Source organism: Hippocampus bargibanti, linkage group LG19 (assembly GCF_051943395.1).
Source record: "Hippocampus bargibanti isolate YZ-2025 linkage group LG19, ASM5194339v1, whole genome shotgun sequence".
Lineage (NCBI taxonomy): Eukaryota > Metazoa > Chordata > Actinopteri > Syngnathiformes > Syngnathidae > Hippocampus > Hippocampus bargibanti.
In genome coordinates this window covers 12,257,251-12,271,256 of record NC_142752.1, presented here as the reverse complement: position 1 = coordinate 12,271,256, position 14,006 = coordinate 12,257,251, and the positions used below count along the sequence as shown (strand labels likewise).

The 14,006-nt window shown below is 40.4% G+C and overlaps 1 protein-coding gene across 2 annotated transcripts in view; it reads right to left on the bottom strand.

Annotated features, from left to right (window-relative positions):
* Positions 1-6,666: 6,666 nt before the first annotated feature.
* ddhd1b (DDHD domain containing 1b) overlaps positions 6,667-14,006 on the bottom strand; it is a 51,693-nt gene continuing 44,353 nt past the window's right edge. For both annotated transcript variants that reach the window (XM_089022147.1, XM_089022148.1), the window contains exon 13: positions 6,667-12,804. In XM_089022147.1, coding sequence (XP_088878273.1) covers positions 12,620-12,804 — 185 coding nt within the window. In that variant the 3' untranslated portion in view covers positions 6,667-12,619. The remainder of the gene's footprint in view (positions 12,805-14,006) is intronic.

The window sequence follows — 14,006 nt, the reverse complement described above, 5'->3', positions numbered from 1 at the left end:
CCATTTCCATCGGAGCTTGGGCGCCATCTTGTGCATTTTCTGAGATGCTACATTGGAGTCCTGACGGCTCGAATTGACACGGGAGGACTTCTTTAATCGATTGCAAACATTTATGCTTTCCTCTTCAGAACTATTTGAATCAAATTCATAACTGGATGAGTAGCAAGAAAGCATCTTCTCCGAATCTGAAGCCATTGTTTCGATTCCAGAGCAAGGCAAGACGTCCTGGCGTGACGTCACGAACAAGGGGGCGGGACCTTCCGAAACGGTGCATCTCCGAGGTCATTTTGAAGTCGTTATGGGACACTAACTCATTTTTATTGGTGTTTTGCATTTGACTGAAAATATCAGCCTGCGTGTTTTGGGTATTTTACATGCTATAAAACGTCTGTGTAAACTCTCAGTCGTACAGGAGTGGTCCATCGATGAGAAGGTTTCTTCAGCCGTCATCTGTACAAATTTGAAGGTTTCGGACGTTTCGCCTCCTATCCAAGAGGCTTCGTCAGCGAACTAAAGTCTGACTGGTCGTATCGGCCCTATTTATATATCCCTTCTCATCCATGCTATAAAACGTTTTTCTGATGTCAGTTAGGAAACAAAAAATGGTGTCTGTTGTCCTTTAAAGTGGTATCGTAAATTTCAAACGTCCTTCTCCAAATATTAGAAATGCCTGATGATGCCTCTCACAATTAGTAGGACAGAAGGACGTAATTAATGTGAAGTGTAATTAACCCTTTCAAGGCCGGCGGTGACTCCAGGAGAGAGTTTACAACACAGCTGTAAGAGTCAAGGCTCTGGGCCAAATCTGACCTGGCACATGAATTTACTCGGCCCGCGAAGGCAAATTAAATTTGTGAAATTCCATGATGCTTCCAAAAGCCGGACCCTTAATTTCAAATTGTCCCATTTAAACAATAATAACAGTACTTCTGTAAAAGCTCTCAGTCGTATAGGACTGGTCCATCGATGCCAAATGAAAAAAAAAGTAATGTAGTTTACTCAATAAACTGTAAAAATGAAAATTGTAAAGGGCAATATCGGGGAGACTAAAATTCTCAATAAAAGACTTTATCAACATTGCAGGGATAATACTAGTGGGCCTCAATCGGCAGTACATATGCACCTAAAAGCTAGCAACCACTCATTTGACGACAATGTGGTTAAAATCGTAGCGAAAGAAAATAGGTTTAATTTGGATCGTTCGTACAACAGACTGCTTAGGCAACATAGCCTTAGTTATGCTGATGAGGTGATACCAGTGCAAATGGGGCTATCAGGCCTCTCGTAGAACCCATACTCAGGCAGGACAATAGAACTAATCAGTCAGGACAATAGAAGTAATCAGTAGAGCCGCAGGGAGTAGTCCTCTGCGCCCCCCAACCTGAGAGCAGGCACCTATCATAGCCTGGCACCGACACGTCTGTACAGAGTAGGGATATATATTGTGCCAAAAATACCAGCAAATTTTAGTTGGCTGACGAAGCCTCTTGGATAAGAAGCGAAACGTCCGACACCTTCAAAGAAGTACAGATGACGGCTGATGAAACCTTCTCATCATTTGTTTAGCGGCGAGACAGCAAGCAGGTGGAAAAAATGATAAAAGTTCACACAGCTAGATCCAGAAAGGATATTTTGAGTTCTCTTTATATGAAGTCGTGGTGGATGTCATTTTTCGGTAGACCACAGGTAACACTGCTCTCCAGGCTGTCCTTTCTCCCTCCTCAGTCTGGTTTTAAAGGTGGTTCACCTGAGCTTCTGGCCAATCAGGTCCCCACGGCAATTGGCCATTCCCAGGTGGTTGCAATCACCTTCTCAGAGACAATTAGCGGTTGCCCGACTCTACTGTTTTGGATGGGGAGAAATGTGCACCTTTTTCCTATTCAAAATTTTGTTCTTTTGACTTCAAGACGGCGCCGCGAGAGTGGCTGCCTTTCCAGCAGCTCATGTATTTCGTTTTTCTACTTTCATTCCTTTCATCACTTTGCTGCTGTGAAATGTAAATTTCTCCACTGTGAGACTAATAAAGGCATATCCAATCCAATCCAATCGAAAATCCAAAAAACAAGAAATTATTTAACATTTCTTTTGACACCATGACATCATTATAACAGTAATTAATTTTGACTTCAAATTTGAAAACTAGTAATTCATTAATTTGTTGTGCCCTCTATATGTAATATGTGGAGCGGATTAAACATTAATGATGGATAATAAGAAGTTATCATATTTAAAAGTTGCATGCTGTTATATGCTTAGTCAACATGTGTGACTCGAATACACAATTGAAGCACAAACAACCTGGGGTCAATCAGGTCAACAGACACTGCAAGTTAAAATGTCATCTTCATCTAGGAGATCTGGCCTTGGACAGAATTTAGGATTTGGCCGAAGCAATTTACGACTTAAAACTCCTTCACAGGAAGAGCTCATTAGCCAGGTTACAAATTTATCAGTTCATGGAAGAGACAATGTTTTATTGCTTACAGCTGTTCGCACTCAGAACGTTCCAGGGGTGTGGTATTCTAATCAAGAAAACTATGTTTTACTAATGTATCACTTAAAGGACAACCGACGTCACTTTTTTGTTTCCTAACTGACATCAGAAAAACGTTTTATAGCATCTAAAATACCCAAAACATGCAGGCTGATATTTGTCGTCAAATGCAAAACATCAATAAAAATTACTAAAAGTGTCCAAAATCTGCAAAAAATTGAGCTGCGAATTGGGCATTTTCAGAAAGTCCCGCCCCCAGTTCGTGACGTCACGCCAAGACGTCTTGCCTTGCTTGAGAATCAAAACAATGGCTTCAGATTCGGAGAATATGCTCTCTTAATACACATCCAGTTATGAATATGATTCAAATAGTTCTGAAGAGGAAAGTATAAATGTTTGCAATCGATTAAAGAAGGTCTTCAGAGTCATTTTGAGCGATCAAGACTGATGTGTAGTGTCACAGAAAATGCAGAAGACGGCGGCAGAGCTCTGTTGGAAATAGGTTTATCTTTCAGCTTGGAATTTTCGTCAACGAATATCAAAGAGTCGTCTCGGTGTCACATACAACGATTCATCGTTGCGTTATTTATGTGTTTTCCTTCTAATTTCGCCATCAACACGGATCAAGACGAAGTTTTCAGACCAAACAAAGTACCACAAAATGCATTGAGGTGATGCAAGGTATGTCCTTTCTCAGTCAGGGGCGTTCCTTCAGTGACGTAGGGTGAGGACTCGTCACCAACTCAAAAACAAGACTTCCGGAATATTCAGCACGAGTCTTAAAACGTAAAATATAGCTATATGCGGTGGAATCTTTGTAAAATACGCTCAGTAGAAGTCATTTGAAGCGATTTTACAAATTATTGACACAACTTGTCCAGAGACGTTGGTTGTCCTTTAAATTTGCACATACTCGCAATAAATAGCTTGGCAGAGGGCTGCAGAATTCAGGCGTCTGTCGTGAATGGCTGCGTCTCCTGCCGGCAGTCAAGACAATATTTCTGGGTCCGAGCCTTCGTTCACTGTATCCGATCGAACATCTCTGACAATGACTTACCCAAATTCAGAACGGTGCCAGAAAGGAAACTGTAACTACAATAAATTAAATGAATAAACGGAGACCAAGATGCAAATCCTTGGAATTTTTTTAATGGAAATAAATTTGTTAAAGGTATCAATTTCAGTCAGTTCAAGATGATGTTGAAAAGAAGTATGACATAATTGGTTGAAATGAAAAACGCTATTGTACAAGGGGTCTTTGGGAAAGGACGGTTTCAAAATACAACATTTCAGGTTTACAACAATGAACTAGCACGCATGCTGCACAATAAATGAACCTAGCGCCGCATTTATTATTTGATTTGTATCTGCTGTTTCTTATTCAAATTTTAAATCTGATGTGAACAATGCATAAGTATCGGTTTGGGATAAAAACATTCGGGCAATCCGCAGCAGCTGTGAGAGGTAAGACTGTCCTAAACAGCCTCTGAAATATCATCTTCTTTACTAAATGAACAAATGCATGACACCATTTTTTTAAATCCGGAGTGATCAATGGAATGAGCAAACAGGGCAACGAAAGATTACACATTACCCTGCTTGATCTGCCAGGCTTTTGATCATCATCATCATCATAATAATAATAATAAATAGGTCACTTTACAGTCACAGGGTACGTTTTTCTGTGGGTGAGCAGCGGCAGCCACATGCGCCAGCGTTCACTCAACCCGGAATAACTCAAATAGATAGAAAGTTAGTGAGATAATACATAGCTAATAGATAGTTAGCCAGATAGCGAACTAGATAGCCAGCCAGCTAATACATAGCTAGCTAGATAGCCAGCCAGCTAGCCAGTTAGCTAATAGATAGCAACTAGAAAGCTAGTGAGCTAATAGATAGCTAATAGATAGTTAGCCAGCCTAATACATAGCTAATAGATAGTTAGTCATATAGCTAACTACATAGCCAGACAGCTAATATATAGCCAGCCAGCCAGTTAGCTAATAGATAGCAAATAGAAAGCAAAAAGATAGAAAGCTAGCTAGCTAATACATAGGTAATAGATAGTTAGCCAGATAGCCAACTAGATAGCCAGACAGCTAACAGATAGCTAGCTAGATAGCCAGCCAGATAGTGAAAGAAAGTGATGAAAGGAAGAGGAAAAGAAAGGAAGAAGTAGAAAAACAAAATACAGGAGCTGCTGTAAAGGCAGCCACTCGTGCGGCGCCATCTTGAAGTCAAAACAACAAAATAAATAACAGATAATGTGACACAACATTATGTTGATGATTGACCACCCCATTGACTTCGTACTTAATCTTTGAGAAAAAAAATCTAATTTAATAAAAGTGTATTTTCTAGTGTCGTGCTCTGCGCTAATGTTGAAATTCACATGTTGTTAGAATAGTGTTGGAAACTCACGAACATTTGGCCACTTCACATTTTAAAAATGGAACGGGGTGGGGGGGGGATTACCTTCATGATCAGTGATAATACAATGTTATCATTGCGTTCCAAAATGAAAAGGCGGAGAAAGGCATGCTTGGATGATTGGTTAGATATCTAATAGACAGCAAATAGATGGCTAGCTAGCTAGCCAGCTAGTAGGTTAGATATCTGACTGATTGGCATTCGATGGTTATCTAGCTAGCTGTCTATTCGTCAGCTGTCTCTAGATGGCTAGATATTAACTAGCTATTAGCTAGCTAGCTTCCGGGTTGAGTGAACGCTGGCGCGTGTGGCTGCCGCTGCTCACCCACAGAAAAAATGTCTCCTGTAACTGTAAAGTGACCTTGAGAATTTTGAAAGGTGCTTAGAAATAAAATGTATTATTATTATTATTTCGGATGTGGAAGTGTGTGACTTGGCAAATCAGATCAGCTGACTGCCCGTAGAACACAGTACGAGATGAATAGGTACGATGATTGTAATAATAATTGGATTGAATTTGCCTTTATTAGTCTCGCAGTGGAGAAATTTACATTTCATGGCAGCAAAGTTATGAAAGGAATGAAAGTAGAAAAACAAAATACAGGAGCTGTTGGAAAGGCAGCCACTCTCGCGGCGCCGTCTTGATAACATGACAACACAAAGACACAGAGAGTCATTCATTCTTAAGCACTTTCTGTACCCTCTTTGTTACACGAAGCAGTTCCAGATGAAAGAGGAGAGGATCCAAGCATCTCTTCACCAGTGGATCAGGGACATCATGGTGGAATGTGCACGTCGACTACAAGCTAAATGTTGAAAGCAAACACGCAGCTGTAGCATCCATTGACGAAAAGAGATTGTCTCACATCTCCTGTCCCACATAAATCCGCTTCAATTCCAAGCCGCGACAGTTCCACATACGCATCGGCGCTCTGCGCTGATGCTCCTTTCTTCTTATCGCGGGCTCCTCGAGCCATGTATCCATCCAGCCGCAGACTGTCCAACAGCACCGACCTTTCAACTGAACAAAGCGGGTCTGTGAAGATGCTGCCCATTACAGCCGCAAAAAAAGCACAATCGCCCCAGATGTGTTCAGCGATGACAGTCGAATGGCACAGACATTCCTCCCATTCAAAAACAGTACTGGCATATTCATGCTGCCGAAAAGGCGCAACCACTCAGCACAGTCTCCTCCTTGATGAATGTCGTGGTCAAAAATGCTGAAAAACAATCTGTATCAGTTCCACACGATGCACAACAACACAAAGTGACAAAATAAAACACAAAAACAAGACAAAAAAAACCAAAAAAAGCAAGGCCCATGGGAGCACTTGCTGACAGCTGCCTACTCGGGCGCCATCTTGGACGTCTTGGACTTGGACTTAATAATAATAATAATAATAAGCCAGCTAGCCAGCCTAATAGTTTAATAGCTAATAGAAACACAGCTAAATAGCTAACTCGCCAGCCAGATAACCAGCTAAATAGCTAGCTAGCAAGTTAATAAATAGCAAATAGATAGCAAATAATGTTAAGCAGATTCCTTACTTACAGACAGTGTATTGTCGGTGTTCAAATACCTGACATGTTTCGGCGACTACTTCCGCCTTCGTCGAACGAACGAAGGCGGAAGTAGTCGCCGAAACATGTCAGGTATTTGAACACCGACAATACACTGTCTGTAAGTAAGGAATCTGCTTCACATTAGTTATCAAGTAGACAGGATGAATTTAGTACAACGAGATAGCAAATATATAGCTGAATGAATGTTGATGCAGTCCTAAAATTAAATATTATGTGGGTCCTGTAATTCGAGTGACCATAACATGGACACATTTATAAGCCCCTTTCAAAACTCTCAAGGTCACTTTACAGTCACAGGATAGGTTTTTCTGTGGATGAGCAGCGGCAGCCACACACGCCAGCGTTCACACAACCCGGAAGTAACCCAAATAGAGAGAAAGTGAGCTAGCTAGCTCATAGATTTCTAAGTTAGCTATCTAGATAACCAGCCAGCTAGATAGCCAGCGAGATCGCGAGCCAGCCAGCCAGATACCTAACAGATAGCTAGCTAGAAAGTCAGCCAGCTAGATAGCCATATAGCTAATAGATAGCCAGCTAGATAGCATATAAAACCAATGAACAGTTTTGCTAGCAAGCGCAATTACCTTATGTGTGAAACAAAAGTGGACATGTGGTCGTGCGGGAGAAGCCTCACCATGTCAGATCCACAATCACAGTCAACATGGTCCCACTAGGTTTTGTGTCTAGATTCTCTCGTATTTATCTACAGTTTGTATTAGTCACTGAGAATATGAAGAACATTTGGTCAGCTCAAACCGCTCAGCCAATGTCATGCACTATCATGTCAATACAAAACTGGCTTTTTGAAATCAGGTTAAAGGGATCACAGTTTTTTAAAGGGCTTTTGTGACTTGGCAGTCTCACAGCTGGAGAAAAAAAAAAGTTTTTAAATATGATTTATGGCTGAGTTATTTTACAGCTGAATCAATTGTTTTTGGTGCCCCTCTCCAGTCAGCGTATTCGGACACAGCTATGCACAAACGTTGGCACACAGAGTGAAAACAGGACAGGACACGAAATGAGTTGTAAACACGGGGGGGAAAGGGGACATCATCTATTACTATAATAATAATAATAATAATAATAATAATAATAATAATAACAACTTCTGCCCAGAGGCCTGGGGAGTACAACTTTTACGTCGGGCGTACAACTTTCAAAATGTCTCGGCCCAGGTGGCCGACAACTTCAAGGAAAAAAAAAGATTTTTTTCAAATTCAACTTTCAAATCAAACGTTTGTTTTATTCAATAAAGCAAAAGCTACAAGCAACCCGCTACAAGCCACGTGCACCCCTCTTTTTAAGCGGCTTTCAAAACTCTCAAGGACACTTTTTAGGTTTGGCAATTTGCATACTCGGCACTGGCAGCCAATCAGAAGCCTGTTTCGTACTTCGGACTATACCGTGACTGAAAAGTGTACTCGAGAGTTTTGAAAGCCACTTAGAAAGAGGACTCCACGTGGCTTTGAGCACACAACGCAATGCAAACATTGCATTGTTCATTGCATTGTGCACCATGATGACAAATGGAGCAAAATCTTCAGCAAGGGATATTTACCAAAAATTAAGCAAGGAAGCATTTGTGGTAGGTACTTCCTTAATTAAAAAAACATTTATACTTCGCAACAATGGGTTTGTTTTTTGCGATTAGTTGTCCTTTTGTGTTTCAAGATATGAAAAATGGGGCAGGCAACTTTATGGCCGGGCAGGCAACTTTTCAGAGTTGTCTGCCCGGGTAGCCGCTAGCTTTTTGCCATGGGTTTCAGACACTCATAATAATAATAAATTTCATTTATAAACGCATTTCAAAACTCTCATGGTCACTTTACGGTCACAGGATAAGCTTTTTTTCTGTGGGTGAGCAGCGGCAGCCACACGCGCCAGCGTTCATTCAATACTGTACTATGGCATAGTTGACATTCAAATAAAGTCCATCTGTATTAACTAGCTGTGAGTGTGAATGTTTTTTTGTCTGTGTGCCCTTCGATTGGCTGGCAACCAGCTCATGGCGTTCCCTGCCTGCTGCCCGAAGACACCTGGATCACCGCGACTCTAGTTAGGATAAAACAATTCGGAAAATGAATGAATGATCGGATCCAACACAATCTGTTTTTGGAGAAAATACCGGAAAATACATTCCATTACTCATTCACTGCCATTCCTGAATTTGTTCAGGTTTTGAAAATATGACGTAGAGCGCCATTTCCGAATTTGTTTGGGTTTTGTTTTTTCTTGCTTGGGTGCCGATAAAGCACTGGCCAGACCTCTGCCAATCTTTTTTCTCTTCCACAAGTGGCAGCATTCATCTTTTTTTCCATATTAGCGCTTAGTTCCAGCTTTAGCTATTGTTAAAGCGCTATATAAACCAATATGTATGTATTACATTGTCTTTTGGACAGCTGTCCCCATTTCAAGCTCATCTAACTCCTGACCCACATAATTTAGGAATTAACTTTTTTTATGATAAAAGAGAGTCTAAGGTTTTTAAAGCTGTATTGAATGTTTATGTAGTACAAAAACTCAATATTTTGTGGGTCCGAGAATTTAAGTGACAATGACAAAAACCCTGGTACTGTAGTGGACACATTTTTGAGTTAAATACAGGCACACCCAACAAATATGTAAGGACGGTAAAGAAAGTCAGTTTGTCATTCAGAATGAATTCACAGAAATTCGGAAAATGGCCAAAAAATGTAAAAAATGCTTTTTTTCTTTGCCTTTTTTTAATAAACGACAGTACAGAGAGCATTAGGGCCAGGTTGAAATATATTTAAGTGACAATGACACATTTTTTTAGAGATGGGTTATTATTCTAAGAAAAAAAAAGTCAAACATTTGCAAGTTTGAATCTAGCAAATTTGCTAGATTTAAAGTCATAAATTTGCTAGATTTAAAGTCACAAATTTGCTAGATTCAAACCGACAACCGACGTCACTTTTTTGTTTCCAAACTGACATCAGAAAAATATTTTAGAGCATTTCAAATACCCAAAACACGCAGTATGATATTTTTATTCAAATGCAAAACACCAATAAAATTGACTTAAAGTGTCCAAAATCTGCAAAAAATTCAGCTGCGAATTGGGCATTTTCAGAAAGTCCCGCCCCCAGTTCGTGACGTCACGCCAAGACGTCTTGAATTGCTGGTGAATCAAAACAATGGCTTCAGATTCGGAGAATATGCTTTCTTGTTCCACATCCAGTTATGAATATGATTCAAATAGTTCTAAAACTATAGGAGTTTGAGATACATCATTCGGTTAGCAACTTAATGCTTAGCAGCCTAATGTGCTTCTGTAGCTGACGGATACGTTCCTGCTGAAATGGACGAGCTAATCAGTTGTTACTTTGAGATTGGGTTTAGTAACAAAGAGCTCCTTCAAGTCTTGGCAAAGAATCACAATATTGTGATTTCTATCCGGAGTTTGAAAAGGCGGTGTCGTGAACTCAGTCGCGGCCAAAAGTATTTACATTTTGTATGTAGTTAGGCCATGAAAACCTTATAAAATAAATGAATTACGCCATAACTGCAATTCCACAGGTACCCACTTCTGTTCTGCAAATTATCTCGTCTCACAAGGCTGCTAACGCTAACCCACCGCACGACCGAATGATGTGATCTCAAACTTCGAAACGTTTTTCTAACGTTTAAATATAGTAAATTTGTGACTTTAAATCTAGCAAATTTGTGACTTTAAATCTAGCAAATTTCTGACTTTAAATCTAGCAAATTTGCGAGTTTGAAACTAGCAAATTTGCGACTTTTTTTCTCAGAATATTACCCCATCTCTAAAAAATATATATACAGTGATACCTCCGTTTACGAACCCCTTGGCTTACAAAGTTTTCGGTTTACAAACGTTCAATTTAGGAAAATTTTACCTTTGCATACAAACTATTTTCGGGATACACACGGAGCTGCCACAATGAATGATGTGTCGTTCGCGAACGAGCCCGTTCTCCTGACAGGAAAATGGCAGGCGGCTTATTTTGGTCCTCTATTCCTCGCACCCAGTCATCGTTAAAGCCACGTGATTGGTTAAGAACGCATCAGTGAGGGGAGGTGGTTTAAACATTAAAGAGACAGGCAGACGACAGAGAGAGAGAGAGAGAGAGAGAGAGAGAGAGAGAGAGAGAGAGAGAGAGAGAGAGAGAGAGAGAGAGAGAGACAAAAATGATAGAAAACAGTGAAATTTGGACTCATTTCAACTTTGATAGTTCAAAGGCAGTGTAGACTACAAGGTTAAAATATCCCATCAATCAGGCTCCACAAATAATCCACACAAGCCATCTGTACACTTGGTGCAAAACGCTATCAACCCAAGTTAACAGAACACAATTGATGAGGAACAAGGTAAAATGATCTCAGAGAAAGCACCTACAAGGGATCATTCCTCAAGATGGTGAAAGAAGAAGGTTACGTTCCTCAACAAGTGTTTAATGCTGATGAAACCGGCCACTGCATTCCATCAATCCATCAACGACCATCACAAAGATAAATAAAACAACTTTATTATACAGTCCAGTTTATTTCTTTAATTATAATACCATAACACATTTATTATATATAAATAAAATAAGGTATATTTTGTGTAGTTTTAAGGCTTAGAAAATTAGAAAGTAGAAAATGATGTTTTATGGCAGGGGTCGGGAACCTTTTGGACAAAGAGAGCCATGAAAGTAAAATATTTAGAAATGTTTTTCAGTGAGAGCCACAACACGCCACTTTTCAACAAAATGTCAGAATGTATTATTTAAAATAACTTTGTGATAGTACTCACTGTGAACATGAATGGTTTTCTGTTCCTCATGATTGGTAAAAATCCAGCCACACGATCAGAATGAAAGTCAACTTGCCGGCTCCATACGCAAAGTTACTGCTAGCTAGCCTGCGCACGGCTCATTAGTTTCCACACTTGCTGTTCAACGTACTTCTCACAGAAGTATATTGATGCTAACGTTAACATGGGGCTTGTTAAAATGTCACTAACATTCAACTGTTTCATCGATGGTATTGTTTCATTGCAAATTAAAATCAGAACCTTTTTTCTCCACAAAGGCGAATTTAAGGGTGCAATCAAGCTGAAGTGTACTTTTTTTTACTCGTCGGGCTCATTTAAAGGGGCGTTTACCTGTTTCAACTGACGGCCAGTATCATCCAGTTAAAATTGCGCTTTCTGCCAACCTAGGTCAGTGTCATCCAATCAAAATTGCGCTTTCCGCCAACTGCAGCCCCAACAGAAAATGAACAGAAAAAAAGCGAGAATATGAATTCAGATTTACCGGAGAGCCATATGCAATCATCAAAAGAGCCATATATGGCTCGCGAGCCATAGGTTCCCGACCCCTGTGTTATGGGGACCTGGGAACGGATTATTCTCATTTTAATGGTTTCCTATGGGAAATTAATTTTTGGGATACACACTTTTCACCTTACAAACTCTGCCTGGGAACCAATTAAATTTGTAAGCCAAGGTATCACTGTACATACCGGAATGTTCAACAAGGAAAACCGCACAAACATAAAAAAAGGAGAAATGGTTGCAGCAAAAGATCGTGAAGAGGAAATTATGGAAAGTGGTCCTAGGAGAAGGCTTTGGGGACAGTCTGCCCCTTATGTCAAAGGTCACATTAAGGTTTGAGCGTGTAAACTGGGACACATCAAGCTATTGTTGTGTGTGTGTCTGTGTATGCCTGCATGTATGCATGTGAATGCTTGTATGAGTGTCACTGTCAATTCAGTTTCAATTCATTTGATAACAGTCATTTTCATGCTGAATAAACAAATAAATATAAATATTTACATTTCTATATTCAAAGCCATGACGTAAAAAAAACTAAATTGAAAATCAATACGTATTGACTGAATAGTATTACCAAAGATTAAGGGTGAAAATGTTGGCATTTTAGACATCGTAATGTGTAAGGTGTATAAAATTGTACCTGTATGTAATCGGTGCCATTTTAAGATCATTTTGTATTAAAACAGCAAACGAGAATGGGAATAGACTGCTTATTTTCTTTTTTCACAAATGTATGAATTGACTAGCCCATGCCGTATGTGTTCAATGTTTTTTTTCTCTTGGTTGTTTTGTTTGTTTGTTTGTTTATTTTACGAGGCATCTGTATTGTCCTCAGCAGTCTCAAGAGGATCTAGGGGTCGATACATAAATGTCAAGAGGAAAAGGGCCACATCACAAGAGCACCAATAAGCTGTATGAGAGGTCACCGCTGACCAATAGCGGCTCTCCACCATGCCCTCCCGCAGCTCAAAGTCGATGCGTCTTTCCAGTTCCACTGAAACACAGAGAAACACAGCAAGCCAGGAGTTGATTGTTGTGTTTGTTGGAATGGGGAAATATATTCAAATGTATCCCTATCCAAAGCATAGCAATAAACCGAATGTGTCAAATGTATACGAAACTAACTTTTTTAGTTTGTTTGCTGAAAAGTGACTGTTAAGAAGATTTTTCTGTGTAGGCTCTCAGTCGTACAGGAGTGGTCCATCGAAGACAAGGTTTCTTCAGCCATCATCTGTCCTTCTTTGAAGGTGTCGGGGGTTTCGCTCCTCATCCGAAGAGCTTCATCAGCGAACTAAAGTTGTGCTGGTAACTCTGGCCCTATATATATCCCGAATAGACAGAGGTAGCGGTGGCAGACCTCTGCTCTGATAGGTCCCTGATCAAAGGTTGGGGGAGCGGTTGCTTACTGTTGTGTTCTGTTGGCATTTCTTTGAGCATAGTTCTATCTAGTGAAGATTGCATCTTATAATGCGGTACAATTTAATACAGGTAACATCCGACTTACGACCGGCGCAACTTACAACCACTCGTACTTACGTCAAAGACCGCCAGACTCTATTTTTTAAATTTTAATTCAACGCCTGGCACAGCAACGCGCTAGCCAGCATCTCACTCTCGCACAGCAGTCGATCATGTGATGGCACCGGAAGGGGTAGTGTCCACCGACACCGGTCGCGATGGGGCCAGGAATTGAGCCGAGGGAGATGGGTGTCGGGACTGAGACAGACAGATTGAGACAGCCGTGACGAGAAGGGGGGGGGGGTCAACTGATGAGGACTACAGCCGAAGTGGGTCGAGCGTCGGCGCTAGGGCGCGCAGGATCGCCGCAACAAGAACGCCGTGTCGAGCCCGCGGTTGGCGCCGCCGCCGCCTCTTTGAGACATTCGGTAGTGATGGAATATGAATACAGTGATACATTGGCTTACGAACTTAATTGGTTCCCAGAAAGAGTGTGTAAGGTGAAAAGTGTGTATCCCCAAAAATAATTTCCCATAGGAAACCACTAAAATGAGAATAATCCGTTCCCAGGTCCACATAAAACATCATTTTCTACTTTCTAATTTTCTAAGCCTTAAAACTACATAAAATATACCTTATTTTATGTATAATAAATGTGCTATGGTATTATAATTAAAGAAATAAACTGTATTATATAATAATGTAGTTTTATTTACCTTTGTGATGGTCGATGGAATG